The 14,781-nt window shown below is 33.8% G+C and overlaps 1 protein-coding gene across 1 annotated transcript; it reads left to right on the top strand.

Annotated features, from left to right (window-relative positions):
* Positions 1–695: 695 nt before the first annotated feature.
* On the top strand, positions 696–9,072 carry LOC133674495 (F-box/LRR-repeat protein 15-like). Its single transcript, XM_062095625.1, has 17 exons — positions 696–1,526; positions 2,119–2,377; positions 2,459–2,591; positions 3,509–3,608; positions 3,693–3,890; positions 3,965–4,235; positions 4,334–4,432; positions 4,522–4,610; positions 4,744–4,843; positions 4,935–5,105; positions 6,078–6,230; positions 6,338–6,498; positions 6,579–6,777; positions 7,331–7,797; positions 7,889–7,952; positions 8,489–8,575; positions 8,734–9,072. The coding sequence occupies exons 1-17, from the start codon at positions 1,060–1,062 to the stop codon at positions 8,803–8,805; spliced, it is 3,090 nt and encodes a 1,029-aa protein (XP_061951609.1). The 5' UTR covers positions 696–1,059; the 3' UTR covers positions 8,806–9,072.
* Positions 9,073–14,781: the final 5,709 nt, after the last annotated feature.

Here is a 14,781-nt window from a genome sequence, read left to right as displayed (position 1 = left end):
CTAAATCAAACAAAAAAAATTATTAAAAAACAAAAAAAATTTTAAAAAAATGGACAATTTAACATTTCATTTACTTTTTAGTGTATATTATAATATAATATAATAATTATAATTATAATAATATAATATATTAATAATGGGGAAAATTACAGTACTTTCTCCACGCCTTTTAAAATATTTTATAATTTAGCAATTCAATAAAACAAAAAAATAAATTCAAATCATATATCAAACTGAATAAACTTTTTAGATTTGTTTTTAGACAATATTAAAATTTAAAATAACTATCATAAAACTCATTAAATAAAATTTATTTACATAAATTTTAATTATTGTAGTGGTCAAAATAAATATAAACAGTAACTTTTTCTTTAATTTAATACCTTATTTTTTACACAAGTTGAGTTTTCATGAACTTTTTTATATGAAATTTATACCCGCATGTAATTTTCACTTTTGTTTCTGACTTGAACCCATCCTTTCCTTTAAAAAATATAATTAGATTTGGGATGAAAAAGAATTCAGAAGTTGGTATTAAATTGAGATTTTTTCTAAAATTAACTATTTCTGATTTGCGAGAAGAATAACAGTAAACTGGCTACATTATTGTAATTTGAGGACACGGCTTAACCTTCTCAAAACGTCGTCGTTCTCTGGAAACTTTCCATACACAGATAGTCAAGAAGTAAAGAGATTTTTATCGCCATAAATATACGCAGCCGATCTCCCACTCCCTCTCACTAAAGGAAAACAATCTTCAACAAAGAAAGCGGAGAGCTTATAAGATCCGATCAGATCCCGTCAAAGTCAATTTCTCTATCTAAAACTCTCCTAGCATTTCTCCTTACATGTATCAACACCGATCGGTTCATTTCTGTCATCCTCTAATTACCTTCAATCGAAGCTCGATTTTACAGTTTTGACTCCGGTATTTTGCGATTCTTCACTTCATTTCTTCAATTTAGGGATTTTTTTTTCTTATTTTTTCTAGAAATGCACGAGACCGTGTGACCTAGGGTTTCTTGCGTGAGTAAAGGTACTGCGTTTACCTTGAATTGCATGAAGATTTGGTGTTTCTCGTGCTTCATTTTCGGTAAAAAAGAAGTAGTAGAATATAAACCCATGAGAGAGGGCATTTCCGAAAATGAAGGCAACACTGAGGGTAATTTTGGAAATAACGAAGAGGAGGATACTGAGGCCGTTGCATTGACAGATATCCGCCGAGACCGTAATGCTCGGGAGTCGTTGAGGTGGATTGAGGAAATGATTAGAGCGATGCAACGTACACGTGGCGGCGGAGGCAGTGGTGAGGCTACTTGGGGAGAGGTGGGGTCGGGTTTCGAGGTGGAGGCTCCATTTGTGGCTCCTTCTCTTGCTTTGAGGAGCTCTGCTTTTCGCGCCTCATGGCTGGCACGGGGAGAAAGTAGTGGTAGTAGTTCTGCAGTGGCAGAGGCGGAGGGTAGTGGTAAAGAGAAGTGTGATCGCGATGCTCATAATAAAAGGGCTAAAGTTTACTCCTGTGCTAAGTGAGTTTTCAACTTGTTTTGTGTTTAATTGGGGTTGAATTTTAGTCTCTACGGCTTGCTGTTTCTGATTGTTTTGTGGTTTTTTTGGGCATGTTTCGTTCTAAAATGGTAGTTTTTTTAAATGAAAGTTTTGAACTTTCAGTATTTTTGGATAATAATTCAATGTTTTTCTGCCAATTGTGGTGTGTGTGCTTCTGGGTCATGTTTTTGAAACAATGCTGTTTAACAATCTGTCATTATGTTAAAATAATTTGAGCTAAACCCTGCTATATTTTTCCAGATATTTTGGATTTCTACGTTTAGTTTTCTCTCTGACTGTGAAGTGTAAGGAGGATTGCTGGTTAACTTGTAAGGAAGTGCATTTCTTCCTTTGGTCTTTAGCTTGCAAGCATATAGTCTCATTTGTACATCACAATTGTAACTTGTTACTGTTACCTTCATATTTTGATTGCATTTTCGTCACCAACATTGTTTGCAATACCTGATTAGGATTGGATGATGTTTATGTTACATGAGTGCTATCAGAGTGTATGCGTGCTTCTTGGTTTTAGTGGTTGTTGTTCATGCATGATGGGCTACTGTCTCTCTGCAGTGACAGTCATTATGCTGCGGTAATGTCTTCAGATGTTGGCGATTCTACTTCATCGGCAGATAGAGACCTTGGTTTAACTCAGAGCTCTTCAATTTCATCTAATAATGAGATTTGTTATCATAACTTCATGTGGAATAACAACAGCGATGAGAATCCCTTTGATTCTAGTGGTGGGAGAGATGGTGGTGATGATAGTGTCATTTCCAATTCAGAAGACTTAGATGTTAGGATGGATCTTACAGATGACTTGTTGCATATGGTAAATTGCATTTTTAATAGATCTATGCACCACAGCTTGCTTTCATCTGATCTAATTTTATATTTTCCTTTTTCTACCCAGGTTTTCTCTTTCTTGGACCACATTAATCTATGTCGGGCAGCAATGGTTTGTAGGCAGTGGCAAGCTGCTAGTGCTCATGAAGACTTCTGGAGGTGTTTGGATTTTGAGAACCGAAACATATCGGTTGAACAATGTGAGTTCTACTATTTTCCTTATGCTAAATTTTTTACTTTATCTTCCTCCTGCATATGAGACGGGGTATTGTAGAGGTGTGAACATATGTGGTTTTGTAAAACTCAAAAGGAGCTTATCACCATCCACACTCCCTCCCCCCATCCCTCTTGATCTTATCACCAGAAGGCTTTAATGTTAACTTCCTTTTCTATATAGCTTAAGGATGAATGAATATTGGAAAATGGAAACCCTGCAAATGTGGTCTGTAATTTCTTACCTAACCATGATTGAAAAGCCTTGTGTGAAGTAAATGGTTTGCAGCAAAAAGTAGTGAAATCCAGATGATGTAGTTACAGAAGTTTCTTAAAATGCATAGATATGATGCTCTTCATGTTGGAAAATGCCTTGAGGCTAGATATGAATTGCGGCTTTGTCGGGTTTGTAGTACTTGTCATCATTTGATAAATAAGAATGGGTGTACGAGTTAAGTAATCAGACATCATAAATGTGGAATGGGCTAGATGTTTGAAGAATAAAGAACACAAGCTTAGCTTCCTAAATTACGAATTTGTTTAAAAAGCCTTGTTTAGCATGCAATATTGGTCCACTTATAAGTGAGTTTTGAATCATCATTTGATAAATAAGAGTACATGTATCAGTTAAATAATCAGACATCATATATGTGGAATGGACTATACATTTAAACAATAAAGTATTCGCGCATAGCATTCCTGAATTATAAATTTGTTGAAAGCCTTGTTGAGCATGCAATGTTGGCCTACTTATATGTGTAAATGGAACACAACCTAACTATCAAATATTATGATCTACAAATGAAAGCGATTACCCATATTGTACTATAGAAGCATCTATGTCCCTTCTCTTGGAAAATAATGGTTGAGGAATCAAATTGATGTATTTAATATGAATTTGTAGTTGAGGACATGTCTCGACGATACCCGAATGCCACTGAAGTGAATATTTATGGTGCTCCTTCTATTCACCTGCTTGTTATGAAAGCAGTCTCTTCTTTGAGGTAGATGTTTTTGATTTTGTTCATCTTGTTATGGTCAAGTAATGACACACTAAGCTGCCACTAATATCTTTATATTTTTCTCAGAAATCTTGAGTCTTTAACCTTGGGAAAAGGACAGCTAGGGGATCCTTTTTTCCATGCCTTGGGAGATTGTAGCATGTTAAAGAATTTGAATGTCAATGATGCTACTCTGGGTAATGGTATTCAGGAGATACCAATAAACCATGATAGACTGTGTCATCTTCAACTAACAAAATGCCGTGTGATGAGGATATCAGTCAGGTGAAACATTATTAAGCTCTTAAATCAAAATTTTGTTAGTTCTCTTACTTTGTGCTAAGATACTTCTTTTACAGGTGTCCACAACTTGAAACTTTATCTTTGAAGCGCAGCAACATGGCACAGGCTGTGCTGAATTGTCCTCTCCTGCGTCTCCTTGACATAGGCTCTTGCCACAAGCTTACAGATGCAGCAATTCGTTCGGCAGCAATTTCATGCCCTCAATTAGCATCTTTAGACATGTCGAATTGTTCTTGTGTGAGTGATGAGACACTACGTGAAATATCCCACACTTGTGCTAATCTTCACATTCTTAATGCTTCTTATTGTCCAAACATATCACTTGAGGTTAGTTTCTAAATTAGTGCATTCTTTGATTTGGTTAGATGTGGATATGCCACTGTTTGACTTCATGATAATTACCTTTTTTTTTTATCTCTTTGAAGTCTGTTAGGCTGCCAATGTTGACAATTCTCAAGCTTCATAGTTGTGAGGGCATCACTTCAGCTTCAATGTCTGCAATTGCACATAGTTCCTTGCTGGAGGTTCGGATTCTCTTGCTTTGCATGTTGGTCTTACCTAGATGTGTTCCCTCAGAAATAACTTTGGAGCATTTCCATTGTAATTTTTATAGGTTTTGGAGCTTGACAATTGCAGTCTTTTGACTTCTGTGTCCTTGGATCTTCCTCGCTTGCAAAACATAAGATTAGTACATTGTCGAAAGTAAGCATGCTCTTCCATTCCTCCATCTCACCATTTAAATCTTGAGAAGCATTCTTACCCATTGGATGGTAAGAGATTTGTTCTTGCTCTTTTTTGTTGAAGTAATATTATGTTCTTTTTGGTCTGCCCGCAGATTTGCTGATCTGAACTTACGAAGTATCATGCTATCATCTATAATGGTGTCTAATTGCCCAGCCCTTCATCGTATCAATATCACTTCCAATTCACTTCAAGTATGTTTAACCAGAAGGCTCCTGTATATTCACTTTGCTTTCCTTCATTTTTCAGTGTAGCAACTCTTGTAATTTGTTTCTTGACTTGCAGAAATTAGCATTGCAGAAGCAGGAGAACCTAGCAACATTAGCATTACAGTGCCAAAGTTTGCAAGAAATGGACCTCACAGATTGTGAATCTTTGACTAATTCTATTTGTGATGTTTTTAGTGATGGTGGTGGATGCCCGAAGCTGAAATCATTGGTTCTTGATAATTGCGAGGTTTGTGAATTGCAACCTTTTTGCCCTTTTTGTTTATGCATTTGTGAAATCTGCCATGCTTTGGCATGTGCATAAAGAGGGAACATGGTATTTTAATGCTGTATTACTGTTATAATCTTTCACATGTTTTGCTCTCTTTTGGAGCAGTTATTCTTATAAAGTAAGAATGATAATGGTGGTGTTACTGTATTAGAATTCCAATTCTTATGCCTTCAATAAAGTGTTGTTTGCAGAACAGATTTTCTGGATTGATGCTGTTCTGTTATGATATAGGTCATAAGATATCTCAGGTTGTAAAAGTGGAATCATACTTTAGAACTATCATTTCAACATGACATATTGAGTGGAGGAGATGGTCCATATAACCAACCTTAACTAGTTTGGATTGTGACTTATTTTAGATGGGTTATCATTTTCACCAATGACATTTGCTCAAGATGGAGCTCCACTATGAATTAGTTAGAACTAGTCACATGCTTCTAAACAATGCATCACTGATGCTGAGGACACTCTTTACAGAATTTGGATTGGACTTGAGTAATGCAAAGAGTGCAATTTGAAATCACTTGTGGGAAAAATTTGGGTTGTCAAAAATTTGGAATGACTTCTAATTATGTTCAGAGCAAGTAAACGTTGATAAGTGGACTTTTGAAGATTGGGCAGGGAGAAAGGGCTTGGCTGCTGAATTCTGATTTTAAAGTATTATCTTCTTAGTGAATTATTGGTCATGTGGTAATGCAATAAGTTCACCTTATACTGTTTTTGTGATAAATAATGTTTTTTTCTCTGTTGGCTGTTCATTGGATGTTTGTGCCCAGGTAAATTGAGCTCATACTTCCTGTCGAACATTTTCATGACATATGGTTTTGTGCCATTCTGGTTTTGGCTTATTGAGTGAAACTTATGCAATTATTTCTGCAGTTCTTGTGATTTGTTTTTCCCTTTGACTGAGTGAATGATTTTACTTTTCAGAGTTTGACTGCTGTGCGATTCCGCAGCACTTCTTTAGTCAGTCTTTCCCTAGTTGGTTGCCATGCTATTACTGCTCTCGATCTGGCGTGCCCTTCTCTTGAGCTTGTTTGTTTGGATGGCTGTGATCATCTTGAGAAAGCATCATTTTGTCCAGTGAGTGGGAATCATTGGTGTCAATTTTGTTCTGCTAAATAATGAGCAAGGTGTGTATTATGCTAAACAAAATTTATGGTAACCTGAAATATTCTGCCACTTTTCAGGTTGCTCTCCGGTTACTCAATTTAGGAATATGTCCCAAACTGAACATGCTTAGCATTGAAGCACCATTCATGGTGTCCCTTGAGTTAAAAGGATGCGGTGTATTATCTGAAGCAACTGTTAATTGTCCCCTCTTGACATCTCTGGACGCTTCATTTTGCAGGTCACGATGCTTTCTAGTAGTTTTTTTTTTGGCTGTCCCTTTCATCTCCTATGACTGACATCTGTGGTGTTTACATTCAGCCAACTCAAGGATGGCTGCTTGTCTGCAACCACTGCATCCTGCCCACTGATTGGGTCATTGATTTTGATGTCTTGCCCTTCTGTTGGCCCTGATGGACTATTTTCTTTGCGGCGACTTCCACATTTGACTGTGCTTGATTTGTCATACACTTTTTTGATGAATCTGGAGCCAGTGTTCGACTCTTGTTTGCAATTGAAGGTACTTGTGATTCAGCTTGCATATTTTTACAGATTACATGTAGTTCACTTCAATTTTGTAAAATTTGTACCTCTATAACCAATGAGCCTGTAGGTTAGTGGTACTCTTGCATAACTATGAGGGATGAGGTCGGATGTTCATCTCACCTTTTTTAATTGATTTCTAATAAAATCGGATCACACTGATAAAAAAAATTGCACATTCAATGGATTAGCGAGATCTATACTTTTCCATAACAAACTTGCTTATGTAATTTGAACATTCCAAAGCTCATTTTGAACGAGCTAAACTTTTCTTGCTGAAACATGTTGAATTGCCTTGTGATTCAATTTCATGCTGTCTAAATATTCAAAAGATGAGCATCTGGAGAATGTTATGATTGTGTCATCAACTTGATTTGTGCATTGTTATATTTCATTTTTTAAGCTGAATGCGTATCCTTGGATGACCTAAGCATCTGATTCGCTTTCTTTTTTTCTTGTTCAATGGTTTGATGAATGGTTTGTGAAATTGTGGGCCTTGCTGACTCAATATTTTTTACATGTTCACTAAGGTACTAAAATTACAAGCGTGTAAATACCTTACTGACACATCATTAGAGCCTCTCTATAAGGATGGTGCTCTTCCAGCACTTCAGGAGTTGGACTTATCTTATGGCACCCTATGTCAATCTGCAATTGAAGAGCTTCTTGCTTGTTGTAGACACCTCACTCATTTGAGCTTGAATGGCTGTGCAAACATGCATGACCTGAATTGGGGATGCAGTGGTGGTCAGATTTATGAGTTCCCAAGCAAATTTAGCTCAGCTGCGCTGTTTTCAGATGAGAATCTTCCTGTGTCAACTGAGCAGCCAAATCGCTTATTGCAGAACCTCAACTGTGTTGGTTGTCCGAATATTAGGAAAGTTGCCATTCCACCAGTGGCCCGTTGTTTGCTTCTTTCTTCTCTAAATCTCTCTCTGTCCTCCAATTTGAAGGAAGTTGATGTTGTTTGTTTTAATTTGTGCTATCTCAATTTGAGGTACACTTCTCTCTGTTGACGTGTTTAATGTTCATTCTTATTAGTTTTATGCTTTTTATATCTAATATCTTTGTTTTTGTATGTTGTTCAGCAATTGTTGCTCCTTGGAAATATTGAAGCTTGAGTGTCCAAGGTTGACTAGTCTTTTTCTTCAGGTATGTGCAATTCTGACTTTTAATGAGTTCTTGGATCTGGTCATTGTTTGGGCTTACCCATATCATAATTCAAGGGTAAAAGGACAAAAAGAGCATTTCTCTACTAAGTTGGATAATGTAGGACTGACCTCGCGCAAATAACATGGCTATTGACTTTCTTTCGCCTTAATTAGTTTGCTGGGTTTGGGGAAGCCCTCAATCTGGTGCCCACCGTTATTAGCCAGGAAAATATTGTGGTGCTGCTTGCACTATAGATGTATATACTGAACTATTTTGTTGGGAGAATCGCTCTCCTTTGGGAACTAATGTATAAGAAAACCAGAGAGCCTCCTTAATACCAATCGTGAGGATCACTTGTTTCTGGTTTGATGTGCAATTTTCCTCAGAATTTGATTCTTTGCCCGCCTTCTCTCCTGCAGGGGAGAGCATGCCCTAGCCATATCTTTTGGCCAATTATCATTTTAGCTTTTAGGGACAGCGCATCTGAAATTGCTCCCAATTAATACTGTTTTTGGTTCCTGTTTTAAACGTCGCAGTCTTGCAATATTGATGAAGAAACTGTTGAGGCTGCCATATCTCAATGTGGCATGCTGGAGACTCTAGATGTACGTTTTTGTCCGAAGGTGAGATCAACATTTTATCTTATATATATATATAAGAGAAGTCTGTTATCTTATTAGCTGAAATACAGTCTTGGATTTGTTTCTATTTACCGTGCTTCTTGTGTTACTCGAGTAATAAAGTTACTAAATGAATTCATCTGTGTTCTGACTTTCCCTAGATATGCTCAATAAGCATGGGCCAATTACGTGCAGCATGCCCGAGTTTGAAGCGTATCTTTAGCAGCCTGTGATGTGAATAATTAGCTTCCTTTTGTATTTGTCATTCACAAGTGGTGATTCTATTTGACCTGAAGTAGCAACCTGTCGTTATATGATATCCACGATTCACACCTGTGTTGTAAATGTTCATCTATCTTATTGATGCTTGTTCCGAGTATATATAGGTTGTGTAGTAGCTGTCGTTCTGTTTCAATACAATAAATTTTCGATGTTTTAAATTTTACACTATTTGGAGTTTAATTTTAAAAAAGGGATTTGTGGTTGTGTGACCACAGCTAGGATGGGGCTTGGACTCATTTAGTTTTGTTTTAGTTAAAAACCATATTATTATTTTTTTTCCCTATTGAGACTTGGGAAAGATATATATATCAATTCCACTATTCAACACATCCACTCTATATAGTTTAATGTTGAATAATAAATAATACTGAATATAATAGAAACATGACCAGTATCCATTGCCATCCAGAAGAAATAACCATGGTTGGTACCAGTCATAAGATTGATTCCAGCTGTTTCAAAGCTGGGTCTAAATATTAACCTGTGAATCTTTTTCTGTGTTATGTAAGCATGATCAATGGCCATCCCTCTATCCAACACATCAGAACGGAGAGTATGGAGAGGGATGTAAAGAGAGAGCATGAGAGGAAAGGAAGTTCATTTGTCCTATAGATATATTGTCAAGGAGAAACAAGTGAGTATTATGAGAAAACAAGAATCTGTTGCTCAAATGTTAAGCACCGCTGCTATAATTATATTATTAACGAAAACTAATTAGAGGTTTTGTTGTTCGCTTTTGCACTGTGCTTTCTCTTACTAACCATGGTGGATTTCAATAGTGTTATTATCCCGTTTTAATTGCTTAACTTTTTTATTTTCTCATTGAAATTGCTATTTGAGATTTTCCATGAGTTAATAGTTTTTCTCTTTGGTTATTCTCGGAAATTAAGGTTTTGATCACATTTTAGAATTTGAATGGAGGTCAATTCAATGAGATACAATTTAAATTTCTAGCAAAAGAACTAAAACTAGAAAAAATAGCATGGCTTTACTCAAATTTACTTCAAAAAAAAAAGTCAACATATTACCCATTGACTGCTTTTTAGGTCCTTTTAGTTTTGGACTAAATTTTATTTTATTAATGTTTCAATCCCTAAGTTTGAAAGAAAAAGAAAAAAGAGGAACTCACTGAAAAATAAAAGAGGAGAGAGTCGTCGGCTAGTTATATTCTGGCAATAAAAAAAATCAATCTTGATATCAATAGGTTCTAGTTGATAAGAGAAATATTATTTAGGTGTTTTTAATCTTTCATCTTGTTAAAAAAATAGATCATGAATAAAAAATGTTTTTTCTTTAGAATGATTTTTTGGGTTTTTAATTGATTAAGGTTGGTTTGAGTTGAAAATAGATTTATTAAGGTTTGTATGATAAATTTTTTTAAGTGTTTTCAAGTGAGAAAATACTTGAAAATAAGTTTTTAAAATCAAGAAGATGAGTTTCGACTTTCCAACCACTTGATGTGGCTGAAGTTTTACTAGGGGACGACACATCGTTTTTCATTGTAGATGATACATCGTCTACCTTGTTTTTAAATTATTTTTTTAGGAAGTCGAGATGTCTAATGTGCGCGAGCCTAAACTTGTAGACCTACATACGCCTAGCGTTATTCATTTTAGGCTAGGAAAGCTAAGTCCACCCAAACTCAAACACGTGGTCTCTTTGTATAAAGGATTTTATGGTTTTTGTTAAAAAACAAATTCTTAACTTTTAATTAAAATTAACTAAAATGAAATAATTAAAAATATTTTCAGGACTTATTTTTATTAAATACCATTCAATTTTTACATTGTTTTCAAATAATATTGCAATATCTTTTTATAATATTAACAAACGCTCTTTTTGTACATTCCTTTTCAGTAATGAGCCCCTTAGTAGGTTATGGTCTAGTGCAACCTCATGTGATATGAATGATGTAGAGATATGAACCCTTTTCACCCTTTCTACTAAGGTTTGTGATTGTGTTGAATAACAATAAATCCATGATCAACACTATTATTTTGTATATGAGTAAATGAGATCTTGTCTAATATTAATCATTCTAACTTTTCCTGTAAGGAAACTAATTAGTGCTTGATGTTGTTTGTTATTGACCATTTTGTTGGTATGTACCACTTTTAGAAACTATTTCTTATACAAGGTGTATAGATGACATCATCTCTCCTTACCAAAATGTTTAGCATTTCTTTCTCCTAAACTAGGTTTTGGATAGTTGTCCTTGTTTCCATCTTCTTTCCATGTCTAGGATATTTGATGATATTGGGGAAGATCATCATCCTCCACATCACTGGATTTTGATGACTTTTGTTGTGATTATTGCTTATTTCAATCATTTTTATTGTTGAGTTACTACTTGCTTAACATTACCCTCCAAGTCCTTACTCTTTGAAATAATTGTGTGGCAGGTCGGTAATTATATACATCATATCTTAGTGTTCAAACTATCCATTTAGCTTTCCTATAATCTATGTATTTTTTTCAAATACACTAATTGACACGATCAAAGAGTTAATGTTTTATCCCAAGTGCAAGAGTGTCAAAGTAATAAATAACCCGACAAGATCGGGGTCGAACTATAGGGAGATCAACTATATATATATATATATATATATATATATATATATATATATTAACAAAGAGCAAAGAGATCTTTAAGATGTGAGATTAATGTGAGGATTAAACAATAATAAAAACAAATGTCAAGGTTAAAGGGTCCACTAATGGTATTAGAAATAAGTATAGTATAAACTATTTTTATTACTCAATTGGAAACCACACACAAAGGAGGTTTCAATTGGATGATTTATCCTTAATAATTCATTATAAATTTTTAACATGATCATATTAATTATCTTATTTAAGTAACACCATACTTTTAAATATTGTCAGGAATTCATGATGCTAACTTATGCTAACAACAAATCAAGCTCCTCTCATAACAACGATGTCGGCCGAAAACTATGAAGGATCAATCATTTATTGTACCAAGTGTTATACAACACAAATCGAGATAAATCATTTAACAAGCAAGGTATTAAGAATTAGTAAGATAATAAGATAAGACATATTAATAACAAACTTTCTTTGATATAAACATTGAAGTCCATCTTGAGTTTATATTATACATATTCTAACACCATTAGTGAAACCTTTTCACCTTGATAATATTAACTTAGCTAGACATAATGAAGAAGAACATAAATAAACAAGATAAGAACATAATTATGATATAAGTTAACTAAGAGTAGTAAAGGAAATGAAAAGCATAAACAAGAGATTAATGAAAATAAAACATGAAATAGAATTTGAACATTACAAAAAGAGCAAGCAAGAAAATGATCTTGATCTGAAAACCAAGATGCCTAAATGAATGGCAAATGATTTATTTTATAGGCTAAAATTCAGAACTATTCATTTGGTAATTGATTATTGATGTAGTGGCCAACTATTGATTTAGTGGACTTGGTGGACAACAACACTCAAGCATTTTAGCTGGATGAAATGACATCGATGCAATCAGAATTTGGCAAAGTGTTCTTCATGAAAGTTGTTGGAAATCATCTTCTCTTTTCACCCATAACATTTCAGAGCATTTAGATCACTACAGATTGAGATATGGCTAAAATACTGAGTAGCGCTTCTTGTGGACGTGGTGGATAGCCCTCAAGCTCTTGTTTGGATGAAATGTCATTGCTAACATCAGAACTTGAGCAGATGATCTTCAAGAAGGTTGTTGGCAATTGTCTTATCTTTCCATCCACCAAATTTGACTTCAGTTTGCCTTCTAGAACTCTAGATATGGGTTAAATTCTTAGCAATGTTTGGGCTAGATTGCAGGACAGATTCTGACTTTTCTTTTTTGGCCAAGCTTTGAATTTGAAAACGGCATATTTGGGTCTTCCACTCTTCATGAACATTATAGGCCTATTTCTTAGCTTTCTAGCCATATAAACCAAACTAAAATCCAAGATCTACAGCTCTAGATATGACCTAATGACTAAACAATGTTCCAATTTAAATTGAATCAGCATCTCTTTTCTAAACTTAGCCTTTTCTTTGTCCTTTCACTTTCAATAGTTAATCACATCAATCAATCCTTTGAATTGTGAGATATATCTGCATTTAAAAATGAGCATTTACCATAAATTAAAGCTATCTTATATTATCAGACTTGTTATTATAAAACATGCTCTAGTTGAGTTATTGATACTTTTAAGTGCAAAATGATGATATAAAACCTTAATAAAAATGCACTTTTAAGTACTAATCACTAATCATGATCAACTCTAGTCTTTGTCGTGGTCGATTAGATATTGTCTTTTACATCCCTCTCTTTCTAAGATGCACAACAAGCTCGGGGTTACCATTTTTGTAATGATAATCCACTTTCATTTATTTATCTAAAAAATAAATATGTCTTAGACTATAGAGCCTTTTTAATTTGGTTCTTGAAGACCACATAACTTTTAGTTTCATGTTTCTAAGAGCCATTCCAATTACAATAGTTCTTACCCTTAGTTTTATTTGTAGTAGGGATAATATGATTTCTAAAAAGCTTATTTCCCCCTTATACAACAATTAGTCAAATCTCTCCTTTTCCCTTTTGATATTAAAAGGCTACCCTATCTTCAACTACTTTAGTATCATTTACATCTTTGTTGTCAGGTTTAACAATCTCTTTAGGATTTTTTTAATATTACAAGCTCAAATAGTTTTTCATATTTGATTCTTGTGATTGATATAAGTTATTATTGGACCTCTTTAAACTCCTCATTAGAGTCCAGATCTATCAATGAATGTGTACTCATGATATTATCTTAATGGACAACAAGGTAGGTTCCCTTTAATGACTTCTTTTATGTCTATTTTGCTAGGATTTTCTTTTAACAAGCAACTTCATTAGTGAGGGTGTAGATGTCTAGTTGTTTTGTTCCTATAAACCTCTTTTTTATATTCCATTGCAATCCTTTTAATAATAACTTTATGCACTAATGACCAGTTATAGCTACAATGCACTTAATTTCCAACATCTTAAACCACATAATATAACTTTTTATAAACTTTATAAGATCTTAAACTATCTTAGATAAATCAGTAAATGTGAACTTTGGATTAGCCCTATAAAATTATTTATTAAAATGAGGTTCCATCTTTTCCCAAACATTTAATCCAATTAGGTGGCAATATGAAAAACTAGTGAAAAACTATCTTGGTTAATGATGAACTAAACAACCTTAGTTACAAGAAAGGTTTGGTTTTGTAGAAGAAAATATTACTACTACTACTACTACTACTAATAATAATAATAATAATACAGGAAAGGTGATGAATGGAAGGTGATGATGGTGTTAAGTGTCTATTTCAAACAATGTTTGAGCTATAATTTTTTAAAATTATTTTTTAATCATTTTGATGTGTTGATATTAAAGATAAATTTTAAAAAATAAAAATATATTATTTTAATATATTTCTAAACAAAAAATATTTTGAAAAACAACTACTATCATTATCTCAAACACCTCCAAATATAGTCATGCCAATATTGTATTGGTGGATCGAGTTAACTTAGTCAGGTGTAGGAGGAAACAGATAAAGGAAACGGGGCCTTATCCCTTAACTTGTCTCATTGTTTCTTTATGTCTTCATTTTTACTCGAGGGTAGATCAAAATTATATTTGTATAATATTGATAATATTATAATTGATAAAATATTATAATTGTATTTATACTATTATAATTAGATCAAAATTTTATTTATAAATTGAATATTATAATTGCAGTTATATAATATTCAATTTTTCAATACATTCTCCAAATCAAGTTTTTACATTTAAATTGATAAAATTATATTTTTTTCATTCCAAAATTGCATTGATGAAAACTTTCTCAAGTTTTCTTAAAATATTTTAAGAAATAAGATATTTCAAAAC

This window comes from Populus nigra, chromosome 15, assembly GCF_951802175.1.
Source record: "Populus nigra chromosome 15, ddPopNigr1.1, whole genome shotgun sequence".
In the NCBI taxonomy this organism is placed as follows: Eukaryota; Viridiplantae; Streptophyta; class Magnoliopsida; order Malpighiales; family Salicaceae; genus Populus; species Populus nigra.
Note: the sequence above shows the minus strand (reverse complement) of the source record. Positions and strands in the feature narration are given on the sequence as shown.

Bases quoted from the DNA above. Each gene is read 5' to 3' on its own strand.
- LOC133674495 (XM_062095625.1), top strand. From the start codon at position 1,060: ATGAAGATTTGGTGTTTCTCGTGCTTCATTTTCGGTAAAAAAGAAGTA. The intron at 2,592-3,508 runs GTGAGTTCTACT...ATGAATTTGTAG, and splicing joins AAACATATCGGTTGAACAAT to TTGAGGACATGTCTCGACGA. The intron at 6,499-6,578 runs GTCACGATGCTT...GTTTACATTCAG, and splicing joins CTGGACGCTTCATTTTGCAG to CCAACTCAAGGATGGCTGCT.